This window comes from Takifugu rubripes, chromosome 22 (genome assembly GCF_901000725.2).
Source record: "Takifugu rubripes chromosome 22, fTakRub1.2, whole genome shotgun sequence".
Taxonomy (NCBI): domain Eukaryota; kingdom Metazoa; phylum Chordata; class Actinopteri; order Tetraodontiformes; family Tetraodontidae; genus Takifugu; species Takifugu rubripes.
Genome location: NC_042306.1, coordinates 9,362,973 through 9,377,259, shown reverse-complemented (window position 1 = coordinate 9,377,259; position 14,287 = coordinate 9,362,973). Strand labels below are relative to the sequence as shown.

The 14,287-nt window shown below is 40.4% G+C and overlaps 1 protein-coding gene across 2 annotated transcripts; it reads right to left on the bottom strand.

Moving 5' to 3' along the window:
- Nucleotides 1-4: 4 nt before the first annotated feature.
- Nucleotides 5-14,263, bottom strand: LOC101066835 (collagen alpha-5(IV) chain-like). 2 transcript variants are annotated; one of them, XM_029830487.1, is made up of 48 exons: nucleotides 14,094-14,263; nucleotides 13,858-13,940; nucleotides 13,012-13,054; nucleotides 12,144-12,215; nucleotides 11,758-11,892; nucleotides 11,629-11,673; nucleotides 11,114-11,230; nucleotides 10,896-10,952; nucleotides 10,772-10,807; nucleotides 10,637-10,699; nucleotides 10,511-10,546; nucleotides 10,366-10,407; nucleotides 10,162-10,245; nucleotides 10,033-10,077; nucleotides 9,858-9,926; nucleotides 9,734-9,778; nucleotides 9,594-9,647; nucleotides 9,254-9,317; nucleotides 9,053-9,157; nucleotides 8,662-8,823; nucleotides 8,533-8,541; nucleotides 8,368-8,448; nucleotides 8,091-8,242; nucleotides 7,925-7,997; nucleotides 7,444-7,550; nucleotides 7,180-7,363; nucleotides 7,019-7,090; nucleotides 6,779-6,886; nucleotides 6,414-6,632; nucleotides 6,128-6,292; nucleotides 5,668-5,835; nucleotides 5,326-5,469; nucleotides 4,675-4,785; nucleotides 4,392-4,570; nucleotides 4,142-4,205; nucleotides 3,549-3,623; nucleotides 3,361-3,468; nucleotides 3,173-3,280; nucleotides 3,032-3,103; nucleotides 2,778-2,900; nucleotides 2,525-2,632; nucleotides 2,126-2,281; nucleotides 1,933-2,040; nucleotides 1,683-1,820; nucleotides 1,474-1,590; nucleotides 1,159-1,347; nucleotides 797-1,080; nucleotides 5-726 (listed from the first exon to the last, which is right to left on the bottom strand). In XM_029830487.1, exons 2-48 carry the CDS (start codon nucleotides 13,896-13,898, stop codon nucleotides 466-468), a joined length of 4,998 nt encoding a protein of 1,665 aa, XP_029686347.1. In that variant the 5' UTR covers nucleotides 13,899-13,940; nucleotides 14,094-14,263; the 3' UTR covers nucleotides 5-465. The 2 variants fall into 2 exon arrangements, with proteins under 2 accessions (XP_029686347.1, XP_029686348.1); XM_029830488.1 differs by having other exon boundaries at nucleotides 13,858-13,970; nucleotides 14,094-14,148.
- Nucleotides 14,264-14,287: the final 24 nt, after the last annotated feature.

The following is a 14,287-nucleotide window of genomic DNA, read 5'->3' as shown; positions in this document are numbered from 1 at the left end:
ACAGTCAAAATTATTCACGTCATGGGATTTTGCACAAGATGTTGCTTTTGGAGTCGGCGCTAAACTCCAAATGACTTCCTGTGCGTAAACTTTATTGTACATTTCAATACAATTATACATTAATCAGAGTTGGATTTAACCATAATAAAGTTGTACTAAATAAGATAAGATAGCAAAATGATCACTTATAAGGAAAAGCGTTTTAAAATTAATGACAGATATGAAAATATTGCTGGACACAAGTTAAAGTCTGTTTATTTAGTTTCACAATGTGACAATGTGAAATACAATATATAATTGAACAAGATGTGAAACATATGCTAAATTGTAAGTCTTGGTTTGAAGGGAAAAGCTATAAAATGTTACAGCTATTTAAGGAGTAGGGTTCTTTACCCAGGAGGGTTCCATAACATTAAATGAAATTTAAAATGAAACTTAAAACTAAATTGTTAAAAAAAAAAAGCCTTAGCGTTCTCTAAGGCAGACATGACATTGACTGGTCTTACTGCGCTGTCGGTCAGGTGCCTTAATGGTGCCGGGTCTTGGGGCCTTGAATTGCTCTGTCGGGCTAATGGTCGTCAGCCAAAAACTGTAGAGGTTTGAAAAATAGTGACAGGATCCCTGTGGGCCCTGGCACTCAATGATGGGGTGAGTCTGAAAATTCTTTAAGCAGCTGCCCGAAGAAGTCAGAGCCTGTCCGCTACCCTCATCACCTGCCCCAGTGTGCTGAAGGGAAACATTATGAGAGAAAGCCCTTTTCTTCCAAATACACATCCAAACTTTTGATCATGCTCACCATGAGGAAAGAGTATCCCGTCCACAAACTCCTCCAGCCCTGTGGGCATGCGGGGGCTGTGTGCTCCTGGCTATGGAACACAACTGCAGGGGAAACTGTCTCGCAAACAACGCAGCGGCTGATGTGGGAGCTAATTTCTTGGCCAAAAACTGGCATCATAGGAATAGGAGCGGCGGTGGAGAGCCAGTAAGATTTATCGTTGCGGCTGGAAAAGTGACAGGCAGCTTTGTTGCAGTAGGAGAAAGGCATGGTTGAGAAAACGCGGAGGCAGGAGCCAGCCTGACCTGAAGAGTGAAATATATAATCCATTCACCTCAGTATGGACTGGAAAATCTGGGAAAAGGTACTTGTAATTGTAATACCCAGATCTTGAGCGTGAGCGTTCTTTTGTCCTTTCAAGTAGGCCAGACTGTAGCCCACCCAAAGCAGACTGCTGCCATCAGGACACTTTGGCACCTGGACCGACTGACTGTGAATTACCAAGAGGAAGCCTGGCCTTATCTTTCCCCTATGGCCTGGTCCACCTCGATCACCTGGTGGACCTGGAATTCCTTAAACCCCAAATGATCGATGTGAATAAAAACATAAAACAGGAAATAACAGATTTTTCTGTTTAAACAGATTATTGAAATCCCCAATAATAAGCATTGGATCTTATTTTAATTTGAAATTATTACCTTGAGGTCCAGGAAAGCCTGGTTGACCAACATCTCCTGGATCCCCAACAGGACCACTAGGACCAGGAGGACCTACTAGACCGGGAAAACCTACAAAACCTGCATGACCCTTCTCTCCTGAGAAAAGCAAACATGAGGAAAATTATATTTAACTATTAACCACATTAAACATATTTCAATAATTGAAAGAATATACAAACTCATCTTGCCTTTAGGGCCTGGAGATCCTGGAGGACCTGTGCCACCCGGTAATCCCACAGGTCCAGGAAAACCATTTGGTCCTGGTAGTCCAACTGGAGCTACACCAGGGACCGGGGGGATGGAGTCTCCTTGAGCACCCTTAGCACCTGGCATAAACATAATGAAATGTACGATATACCTTAAAAAGTTTTGCATAAAGTTAAAGCGTTAAATAATTCAAACGTATACGCTAACACAGTAAACATGATATGGCCTCACCTTTGTCTCCAGGTGGGCCAGTAACTCCCTTAAAGCCTAAAGGTCCAGGGACACCTGTTGGCCCTTTTGGCCCTAGAGGACCCCTGGGACCAGTAGGACCTCTACCGCCTGTCAAAATGCAGATTTGAGTATGTTCTGATGAATTTGAACACTGTTGACTAAATTTTTATATAACATTGGCATTGCAATGTACCTTTTGGTCCCGGGAGTCCTTGGTAGCCTGGGGAGCCAATAGGTCCTGGGAGACCTTTCTGTCCTTTGCAACCATGTAAACCAGGCAAGCCACCTGGGCCAGGGTTTCCTTTGATAAAAATGATCCTACCTGCAGGGCCAGGCCTGCCTGGAGGACCTTGAAATCCAATGAAAAATCATAGAGCAGCATGTAACATCATAAATATAGGTTTTCACACATCCTGGGTGGGACAAAGTTGATAAGTGATAGTTGATAATGTGCAAAACAACCCTTAAACAGAGAAGTTGGCTATAGAGAGGATGGTGATGAGCCAAAAGTAGAAAATGTGCGTATTAATGTTTAGTCTGAAATAATGCCACAACATTTTTAAACAAACACTAACAGACAGGTAATACACACCTGGGGAGCCTGGGGGACCTTCAAATCCAAGTTCTCCATTTTGGCCAGCCACTGGTAAGCGGCACTTATAGCCGGGACAACCAGGTTTTCCAGGAAGACCAGGAAGACCTTAGATTATATTAAAAAAAAACCTGAATCTCTTATAAAACTGGAAAAACAGTAAGATTAGAGACATTACCACAGGCTCTTTGACAATAATTAATAATCATTTTATTTCAACAAGCAGTAACTTCGGTTTGATTTCGGATGATACCTGTCTCACCAGGTGGGCCCCTCTGACCTTTGGGCCCTGGCATATTGGGACCTGGTAGTCCTGGTTGGCCTCTGACACCTTTAACTCCAGTAAGACCAGGTGGACCCGGAGGGCCTGGGATATCTGTTGAGTAAAATAACAAAAAATAATAAATATTAAATGACATATACACAACATAATGATTACATCACACTCTTTTTCTACATTTATTTTATAAAAACGATTACTGTTGGATGCATTTCCTTATTTCATACCAGTAGTCCCTTTCATGCCTTTTTCTCCCCTCAGACCATTCAGCCCATCAAGGCCTGGTGGTCCGGGTGGTCCTAAAATAAATCATAATTAAGCATCAAGACAGTTCTTCTTCTTATTCTTGTAGATGAGCACTCAAATACCTGGAGGCCCATAAGGTCCTGGTGGACCTGGTGATCCCAGGATGCCAGGATCACCTGGATAACCTGGAACACCTGGATTACCTAATGGGCCTTGAGGCCCAAGAAAACCTGTAGAGATGCGCAGAAAATAGATGTAACCACTGATCAGTATGGATCAACATGAACAATTCATTATAGTTTATTATCACCTTGTCCCCCTTGTCTTCCTGGTTCCCCCAAAATCCCTCGTTGTCCAGGATTTCCCGGTCTCCCTTGTTGTCCTGGCTGACCTACATCTCCTGGACTCCCTCTAGGTGCTTAAAGGAAATATTTTTTTGGATATAAATTTATTTTTACACATCTACTTAAGTAATCTTTGATGTGTTTCTAAATTTACCACAGGGTCCATCATCTCCAGGTAATCCTTTAGGTCCAACTGGTCCAGGCTTTCCATAGGATCGCCCTGGTTCACCTGAAAGCAGGACAGATAGTTTAATTCAACAGCAAATAACGAGTAACTAACAAATACAAGTCTAAAGATCAACACATCAGATTTTGAGATTAGTAACTGATGGAAACATCAGTGTTTAATGGAAAGAAATAGCAATAATAATTCAACTATTTTGATCTTTTACAGACCAAATGAGCAAAACAGTAAATCTGACTAGCAAGCGATAAAAAAAACATTTTTTTACTTCTCTTGAAGACTATTGCTGGTCGTGTACCTGTCAAATCTGCCTAAGTTTAAACACTATTTTGCTACTCCCACTAATTCTGCCACCATGTTGTCCGTGGTTGCATCAGTCCCAACAGTTAAGCAAGCAGACAAGGTACCTTTGGCCAGATAACATTTCTTCAATGATGGGAGATTAGAGCCTGTTGTAATGATACACATGTTGGTTCTAATTCTTCTTCTTCTGTTCAAGTTACATTTTATACCTTGTTTGTCAAACATGAAATAGGTTACTTCGTGATTCTCCTTTGACTCACCCTTAATCCCTTTTAACCCAGTCACGCCTGAGATACCTGGTTGACCTTGTGGACCTGGATCTCCCTTGATATCACATAAACAGTTCCATATTATTTCACATAATATCTTACTCTAGAACTATAGACATATACGACAAACACTCTACAGTAGAGCCATTAGAAAGAGAATGCTCCCACAGAGGCATAATGTTGTTATATGTACTGTATTAGTCTTACAAACTATAAAGGAAAAAAAAATGTTTTTTTTCACCTGATCACCAACATCTCCAGGATACCCCTGTTGACCAGGAAAACCTTTAATACCGGGATGCCCTGGTGGTCCTGGTAGTCCAAACCTGCCCGGAGAACCAGGGCTGCCTTTAAATCCAACCAAACCTGGGTCTCCCTCAGGTCCTGAATCCCCTGGTGATCCTCTCAGGCCCTTGGATCCTAAAAGTGACTAAGTGGTTTTAATTACAATTTACACAAATGGATTGTAGCAAAAGAGATCAGGGATCAAAAAGACATGTGATAATTTTGTTAAATGCAATAACCTGGTGGTCCTGCTTCTCCAGGTTCGCCATTTCTTCCTGTAAGTCCTTTTGGGCCTTTTCCCAAGTTTATAAGCAGTGATGGTCCTGGTAATCCCGGTGGACCACGCAAACCTGGACAGAATATTTCTCTGTAAACATTACTGGCTCTACACATTATGTACATAACTTCTGTTGAAAAATTTTTATTTTAAAAAAATGAATTAAAAATGACAAATAAAATAGAAACAATAGCATTCCTAATAGTGCTATACTATGCTCACAAAATCTCTTAAAACCTTTGTAAATGTTTAGAATACAGTATATAAAAATATATAAAAGTCCCACCAACTGGGATGTAGTTAAAAACTACTAAATTTAATTTATACATGGAAAACTACTTTATACAAGCAATATATACAAAAACACATTTTTGTATATAATGTCATAGAAAGAATGAAATGGCAGATTCTGGTCCTTGACTTTTAAAGCAAGACTTACCTTTCTAGCATTAACACACTTTTATTTTGAAATCTTAAAATGCCTAATAAGCATATGGTACATTTTTTATAGTATCTACCATCAACATAGATTTTTTTTTCTGTTGTTGCTGCTAATTCTTCTCATGTTCCAGATAAATGTTTCTGTTATACAGGTATTTCCTTTTATACTTACCTTTTTTACCAGGCACTCCTGGGTGTCCTGGGGGACCTCGGCGGCCGTTAAATCCCCTCTCTCCTTGTTTACCTTTAGGGCCTGGAAGTCCAAGGTGACCTGGTAACCCACTTAACCCGGGCCTACCCGGGTACCCTGTTTCACCTGGAGTAACGTTTAATTTAAAATACTTTAAAGGATGCTGTTAAAAGACATAATCACGGCATTAAATCGTTGACTATAGTTTTGAGTCAAAGGGAGCTGATTCTTGAAAACACCTGATCACAGAAGTCACCACAGCCTAAGTGTATTTTTGACCAAATGTAATTATGTAATTTTAAATCAAATAAAGCAGCAATTCACCTTTCTGTCCTGGTGGACCATCTATTCCAGGATCTCCTAAGGAGCCTATTGTTCCTCTTGGTCCAGCTGGACCTGGAGGACCAGGAGGGCCAGGAACACCTTGTGACCCCCTTTGTCCGTGACCGGTTGAACCTGTATCTCCCCTGATTCCCTTCTGACCTAGGAGACCTATGAAAGTTTTAAGATGAAATTGATAAATGTATGACATATCCATGGAGTTAATCCTCACAAGATTTAAAATACACAATATTTTTATTAACTAAAATATCTTGTTGATACCAGAATAATGCAATGATGTGGATACAGCTAGTCATCCATTTTCTTCTAAATGTGTGTGTGTGTGTGTGTGTGTGTGTGTGTGTGTGTGTGCGTGTGTGTGTGTGTGTGTGTGTGTGTGTGTGTGTGTGTGTGACACCAAACACCAAACCCATCTCTTATATGAGAACCATTCAAGTCCTACCTGGCAATCCCCTCACTCCAGGATTTCCAGTTGGTCCTATTGGACCTAGAAGGGCATGAAGGTCACATATAATACAAGATAATCCTTGTGGACCAGTGGCTCCTTTATCCCCATTAAGTCCTGGCTCCCCTTTGTAACCTGGTCTTCCAACTTGGCCTGGTACACCTATAATTGAAAAATGAATCTCCATCAAGATTAAATTAAGCATTTTCTTATATGTGATTCAAAATGAAATATGTTGATGTTGAGTGATTTGTCTGATTCAAACTAATAAACGTAACCTTACCTTGAGACCCTGGGCTACCAGGAATTCCATGAAGTCCTTTGGACCCCGCTCTTCCAGGGGGACCAGGTGGGCCGGGGGCACCAGGCCTGGTGGAAATAACATCTCCTGGTATACCCTTCATGCCTGGAGGGCCTGTTAAACCAGGGGGCCCTGGAGGGCCATCCAGACTAATTCCAAAAGCACCTGGGTCACCTGGATCCCCATTTGACCCTTGAGGTCCTTGAAAAAAAAGTCATTATAAAAGTCAAAGTTAAATTACAATTCTGATATTAATATGGATCTTGAAAAATTACATGTTTCAATTTAAGTCTTAAGTTTAAGACTTTGATGTGTTTCTAAATTTATATATATATATATATATATACCTGGCAGTCCAGTCCCTCCAATTTCACCATCATCTCCCTTCAGTCCTTTAGGACCAGGATGCCCTTCTGACCCCTGGAAACCATCTCTTCCTTGTATGCCTGGAATGCCTACAATCCCAAAAGAAAATAAAACTTTGTGCACAACCCAAACAAGGATAATATGCTAAATATTATTCACGGTATCTGTTCATAGTTATTTTCTTACATTTTAATTTGAAATATTTGTATAGTGAGACTTACCTGGTGAACCTGGCTCACCCTTTGGACCATGGGGTCCAACTTCCAGTTCATGACAGCACTGCTCAGTTTCACCTGATGAAACAAATAAAAGATGGTGTCACCAACATCTTACAGGAAGGGTGTTAACTTTATGAGGAAATACATTTAAACCAGACTCTAACCTGGAGGACCTGGATGTCCTGAAATTCCTGGATTGCCAGGATGTCCGTGATTTCCTTTTAGTCCAGGGATACCCCTAGGACCGGGAAATCCAGGGCCTGGTGGACCTGCAGGCCCTGGATGTCCTTTATTTCCAAAAACACCAGGATAACCTCTGGGTCCAGGTACTCCAACATATCCAGTACCCTTAAGAAAGACAGGACTAGATAGCTCTAGAAATAAAACTAGGCAGCAACTTCAAAAAAATGCAGAAAACAAAATGTTACTGGGGGGCCTTGGTCTCCTATGGGGCCAGGGAAGCCATCAACTCCTGGCCTACCGGTCGCTCCAGGAATGCCAGGATTTCCAGGAAACCCTTGGTCACCCTTGGTACCTTTTGAGATCAAAACAGTCCCTATAAAATTCTTAAAATATATTTAAAATAGCATATTGTTTTCAGCTAAGAGATTATTAGGGTATGGCTATCTAAGAAGAGACCAATGATAGATCCAAAACTTGTTAGAAGAGCAAAAGAACACTTTAGGCCTGCCTGGATGGGCTGAGGCGTATGTAACCCCTGCAACACTCAACCAGATTTACAAACTGTCTTAATTTTTTTTATTAGCATAGGATACAAAAGTCATCAGTCAGGGCTGAGGACATATGTGAGGATGTAACTTTGGAGAAAACAGAGTTAAATCAAGCAAATAGGTTCAGAGTATCTGTGTTATGAAGCACAAAATGCAGCACATTGTGTATAAAGCTCACCTTTAATCCCTGCAACAAAGAGATCACCTTTTTGACCTTTCTGTCCATATAAACCAGGAACGCCTTGATCCCCCTGTCAGCAAACAAAATTACTTTTTGTGGAAATAACAATAGAAATATCATAAAATCAAATTTGATAGTTGAAAGTAAATTATTCTCTCTTTACAGGTGGCCCTCTGGGACCTTCATTTCCTTTATGTCCTGGTTCTCCCTTTTGCCCTGGAGTTCCAGGTAGACCTGGTAGTCCATTATAGCCTTCTGGACCAGGGGGTCCAGGGTAACCTCTATCAGGAATACATGCACATTCCCCCTGCCAACCTGCAGGACAAAACGTTACTTAACAATTGTGCATATTTTCATTGCATAATGATTTAAAAGTGCAGCAACCCAACACTTTTAGTAGCAGGATAAAATTATCCATACACAAAAAGAAAAAAGCGCACCTTTTACTCCCTTAAATCCAGGAGGACCTTTTGGACCAACATCTCCAGGCTCCCCCGGGAAACCAGGCTCACAATAGTAATCTGTGCTTCAAACAACCAAAATTATCCACAATACTCTACATTTAAATTTAATCACAAAATGATTTATACACTTGACAATCTTACCTCCACATGCTGAGCCAATAAGATGCACATATGCAGACAGACACACACCAGAAAGAAATTCAAATCAATATAGACAAAAAAAACATATACCTAAAATAAAAAGAACCCTAGAAGGAAGCACTGTAATACCTCGATGGCCTTGGAGGCCAGATTCACCTTTACGTCCACGGTGTCCTTTTACTCCCTTTATTCCCAAAAGTGAATTGATGTCTAAATTGAGATACTTTCCTGGCTCTCCCTTGTAGCCCTTGGGACCAGGAACCCCCCGGTGACCAGTAATAGCAAGTCTGTCTGTGAGTGTGCAAAAGTTGAAGTAAACACTCTTATCTAGCATATCCAGATGACACAGAAAATGGGAAAAAGTTCACCTTAGCACCAGCATTATTTCATTTGGATGGGAGTGAATATTATATTCTTTTATATTCAGAGAATATTGGGCAAAACATGGGGCAAATTGATTACTGCTGTTGATATTTACAATAGTCACAAGAGGCACACAAGACAGACCGATGATCTTTACCTGGAACCGTTGATCCTGGAGGACCAGCAGGTCCAGGCAGGCCCATAACCCCAAGGTCCCCTGGCAGTCCTGGTGAACCAGGATGTCCATGGTCACCTTTAGGACCTGGGGAAAAAAATTCTGTGACTCCCTACAAAGATTTTTTGTGTATCATCACCCTATGGACATAGCTTAAGCCTTAGCCCCATACCCTCCCCTCACCTCTGACATCATTTTCTTTATAGTATTCTAGGGGACCAGGAGAACCCTGATCTCCCGGCTCACCCTGTTTAAAAGAGGGAGGAAGAAGAATAAAATGAAAAAGCAAATAAAATAACCAACATTTATTTAAACTTCATCATAACGAGACCTCATTGAGACTATCAAATAATGGTTGAAATTCCATAGAGCAACCACCAGATGGCAGGAGAGAAAAAAGTTTACATTTTATGAGAGCGTTTTTTTCTGTATTCAAACCTTTAACTGCAGCCATGGCAAAAACTAACATAGAATTTCAACAGCAAATTATTGCTGGATATTTTTGGAAAATCTATCTGATCACCTTTGGTCCAGTTACTCCATTGAGACCTGGAAGGCCTCTTTCTCCTGGGATACCCTGAAATTAGAACAAATCAAAGCATTTAACATCAAAGCAGTCGTGACTATCATTGCCAAAAAAAAACCAAAACACTGCAGCTCTACCTCAGGTCCTGGTGGTCCATTATTTCCAGGAAATCCCGGAAGACCCTAGATTAGAAAAAAGCGGTGTGACCATGGTGCATCTGTTCATGTGCCTTTTAATGCTTGCCAGCATTTAATCACCTACCGGAATGCCATGGAAACCAAATATTCCTTGCTCTCCTTTAACTGTTTCAGTGTACTCACTGAGGCTACCCTGTGAAATGAGTAAATACATCTAAAATTCATGCAGTCATATATATAGATTTTTTTCCCTTCTTGTACTTGACTTATTTTACTGTATTTTACTGAATAAAACCCACACGCATGCCTTTTGGTCCACATGGTCCAGGAAGGCCTTTGTCTCCCTGTGAACCACAAATAATATGGAATGAAATAAATCCTGAAAACATTTGTTATCATTACAAGTATGGTGTTGTTGTTGTTTTGACCTTGTAACCTTTGGGTGGAAGTGTATATTGAGGGGAATGGATGACTTCTTCTTGGCCTTGTGGACCAGGTGGGCCTTGCTCTCCCTACAATCATACGGTAAATTCAGAATAACCAAACATGAACAAACACCCAGATATCAATACACATGCGTATTCAGATAAAAACAACCTAAGGTGACACTATTAAAGGTGAAGGTTTCTCACGTCGTCTCCTTTGTCTCCTACAAATGACCCCCCAGGTTCACCCTATTAAAAACAACAAATGAGCTGCAGATATCTGTCTATGCATGTAGGATTTTTACATTTATTTTTCTTAATATCATGTAACAATATTAAATCAGTGACTCACTGGTGGTCCTCTCACACCTTTATGCCCATTCAAGCCCTAAAACCACACAACAAAAGTACAATACAATACAATCTTTTTCCAGTGTATACTATATATTAATGCTGTTTATTTGTTCTGGCTTAACACCTTAGCTCCAGGAAGCCCCGGAGGTCCAGTGTGGCCTTTTGGTCCAGCGCTTCCCTTTTTTCCCTGAGTAAAATTATGAATGCATTTTCAGAGACAGTTATTATCAGAAATAGAATAAAAACTGAGTTGTCATACAGGTCGCCCATATTCTCCATCTCTACCACGCTCCCCCTGTCAGAGGAAAATGCAAATTTAAAACCTGATTAGTCATTACTTGATGCGTTTCATGTTTGTTTTTTTATCAAAAACTAGAACTTACAGGTCCTACAGAAGAGAATAAAGGTTCTCCTTTCTTTCCTTTTGGTCCAGGTAATCCCTGATAGAGTAAAAGTTAATACATATAATAAATTAAAGTGTTTTGTATATGTTTTGTGTCTGTATGAAGAACTGCTTTTTATGGTATGTTATGTAACTTGTGAGGCGTGCATGTCTCACTCTTGACTACACTTGGATTTGAAACATTTGGATGGTAGTTACCAGTGGCCCGTGCACACCTTTCAGACCAGTAGATCCTGGAACTCCTGGTGGACCTTTCTTCCCATTACAACCATCCAGTCCTGGTAAACCAGGCTCTCCCCCTGCTCCAGGGTGGCCCTGGACAATCGCAGGGTGGTGAAATGTTGCAGTCACAAATAAAATGTACAATTATGAAATATCTGACTCTTGATATTATTTTGTGATGACTGTGTTTTTAAAGTTATTCCTTAAATATGTCACGGTACAAATTTATGACAATATAATTAATCAAGAAATAGATTCGATTGCAGTAATTATGGTAAAGTAACTTTTCTTAAAATGTGCTTAAATTTAACCACAAGGGGGCGACATCAACACGTGAATAAAGTATTACTACGCCATTAAATCTCCAAGATGCAACATGGGCCCATGACATATGTGGGAATTTCGAATATCACGCAGAAAGGAATGTTCTTATGTTATGTGAGCAAAATTAGCACATCTGTGTTCTTTTTGTCACGTATTGGTTTACTCACTGAGGAGCCATTATTGCCAAGAAAACCAGGAGCCCCATCTGGCCCCTGAAATATAAGAGGCAACATTTTAATAGGTGTTTCTTCTAACCACAATTGATATAACATGTGTCAACGTTCAGATTTCCATACACGGGCTCCTCTCAACCCCTCTGGCCCGTGCAGCCCCTGTGCTCCTTGACGGCCTTTTGTTCCAGCTGGCCCCTTGTGTCCACTTGCTCCCATTGGTCCTCTGGGGCCTTGTTGACCTGGCTTGCCTGGAGGTCCCTATGAAGAAAAAACTTTTTTTTCTTTTTATTTTAGCTTGTAATGTCACATTACTTGACGAGCAATAGATCCAGCCTTTTTTAAAATCTCAGGTCAAATTTATTGTTTTATCTAAAACATCCTTGTTAGAATAGTTTGTAAATTGTTTTATTATGTGGCGGATTGAAAGTAATTCAATTACTGTCCACATAATTGAAAAACTACAACCTACAATGACTAAAAGCTCCAGAACCCCAGATCAGAGTTCATACCTGGGCTCCTTTGGCAGGGAGACACTGACACACCAAACAGTCTCTCCCTTGACAAGGGCCCTCGATCTCCCCCTGAAACAGACATTAAAGCAGAGAACTTTGATGTTTCAATCTGACAACAAAAGGAGTGTGAGTGAAGCTATATAAGTAAATGGAATAAAAATGTCATTTCTGAAAACCTCTAAGTCAGCAAATGAATGATCGCTTGGTGACTATGAAGGGCATCAGATTCTCCTGGTATAGAAGAAACCCACGTCACTTCTGCTTCTTTCTCACAGCAGTCATCCTTCCCAAGAAGCTGTGTGTAGCTCTGTGCTACATTCTAAGAAACTAATATCTGCATTCTATTTGCACATTTGGGCTGGTCCTCAAAACCTTAAAGGACTGTTTGAGGGAAGAGGTTAAAATTGGGTTAAGGTCAGGGCTGAGGTTATTTGGGAAGGTTACAGTGAGGGTAAGGGATTGGGGAATGCATTAAGTCTATGAGAGTCCTCACAAAGATGGAAATACAAGGACTTGTGTGGGTGTGTGAAAAGGCGTGAGAACGCTCCAGAGATATCAGTCTCCCAAACATTTGCTGGTGTTTTCTCAAAGCTTCCCAAATATTTGGGTGAGTTTGTCGTCATGAATTTGGGTTCTGTCACACACCTGTTACCCTGCTGTGGCTTTGGGTCCAAACATGGATATCTTTTTAGAAAATACTATTTTTTATTTATCTTCACAGGTCAGTGGTATCCATCCATCCATCCATCCATCCATCCATCCATCCATCCATCCATCCATCCAGCCATCCATCCATCCAGCCATCCATCCATCCATCCATCCATCCAAACTAGCCATAGGGAGGAAATGAATAAAATGATATTACTGCATTGAGCTGCTGCACCATGACGACAAGTACAAGAGTCCATCTGTGAAAACAAAATTAAGAATCAGCTTCTGCCCGACTGGTCAGTCGTGAACATAACTTTGAATTTGAAAAGAGATTCAGCCACAGTCGATCGTCCTAAGATACATATGCTGGACTACTGAGTTCAAATGTACAGTTCTTAAAGGAAAACAACAAGTTAACAAGTGATACCACAGTAGTGTGAGAGCACGCTTGGGCCTGTCTCTGCAGAGTGGTCAATCTTTGGTTTACAAATTAGAAGGCAAGTATGTGGGTCAAGCAAGTATGTTTTGTTTGGTACAAACAGGCAACAAGTGTCATGCATTCCGTCCTTGTTTATGAGACCTCTTATCAATTTGATAGTTGTTTAATGCAATTTGGTGTCGATTTAGAAAAGTAGAGGCTATGTTTTAGTAAATTCGTTCAAACTTAATTTTTATTCTACCACATATGTAGTGTTTCCAAACTAAATGTTCCAAAATCACTTTAAGACTACATGTAATGCATACTTTAATTTAAAATATTCTCTTTGTTGGACTGAGAAACAATGAGTGTGAGTTTGCACTAGTTTTTGAATTTTACCTATAGTAACAATTTATGATCGATACATCTATAACATGCTTCTCAAGTTTTTATTGCTTGCCATATATCCATTTTATTGTATTCCTCTTTGCCTTAATGGACTAATTCAGTGTATCTTCCTCTCATTATCGCTAAACTTTACTTGTATATTTAACTTGCAATGAATAAAGTCACTACAACTGATGCTAACTTGTTCATACTGATGTTTAACTAAACTAAACACTAAACTGTGATCAGCCTCACCTGACATGTTGCAGTGTGACAGCAGGAACTGATGACCCCATAACCCCTTCAAACAAGCCTGTCTTCTACCTCAGTGCTGCCCCCTATGGTGGATGAAAGCACAGAGGCTTTCACTTCAGACAAAACGCATTCACCATTTAGATAATATGTGATATCCACGTCTTCTACTAACATTAGCACTAATATTACAATTGCTTTCATCAAAAGTAGTCCATCAAACTAGTTCCAACACTCACCCAGAATTCAGGAGCTCAGCTCGGTCTTGCTGGACTCTTCTTCCCAAACAGGATTGTTGAGTGTAAAATGAAACTGTGATGTTGCTAATGTTTGTATTGGGAAGAATGAACATGAGCTGGGAAGATCAGTGAGTCCTCTCAGACCTCCTTCCTTCCTCAGGGTCAAGTTAAACAACTTCTCAAGGCTGTCTCGT

Bases quoted from the DNA above. Each gene is read 5' to 3' on its own strand.
- LOC101066835 (XM_029830487.1), bottom strand. From the start codon at position 13,898: ATGGGGTCATCAGTTCCTGCTGTCACACTGCAACATGTCAG. The intron at 10,700-10,771 runs GTATGACAACTC...AATTTTACTCAG, and splicing joins ATGGAGAATATGGGCGACCT to GGAAAAAAGGGAAGCGCTGG. The intron at 2,041-2,125 runs GTACATTGCAAT...GCATTTTGACAG, and splicing joins AGGACTCCCGGGACCAAAAG to GCGGTAGAGGTCCTACTGGT.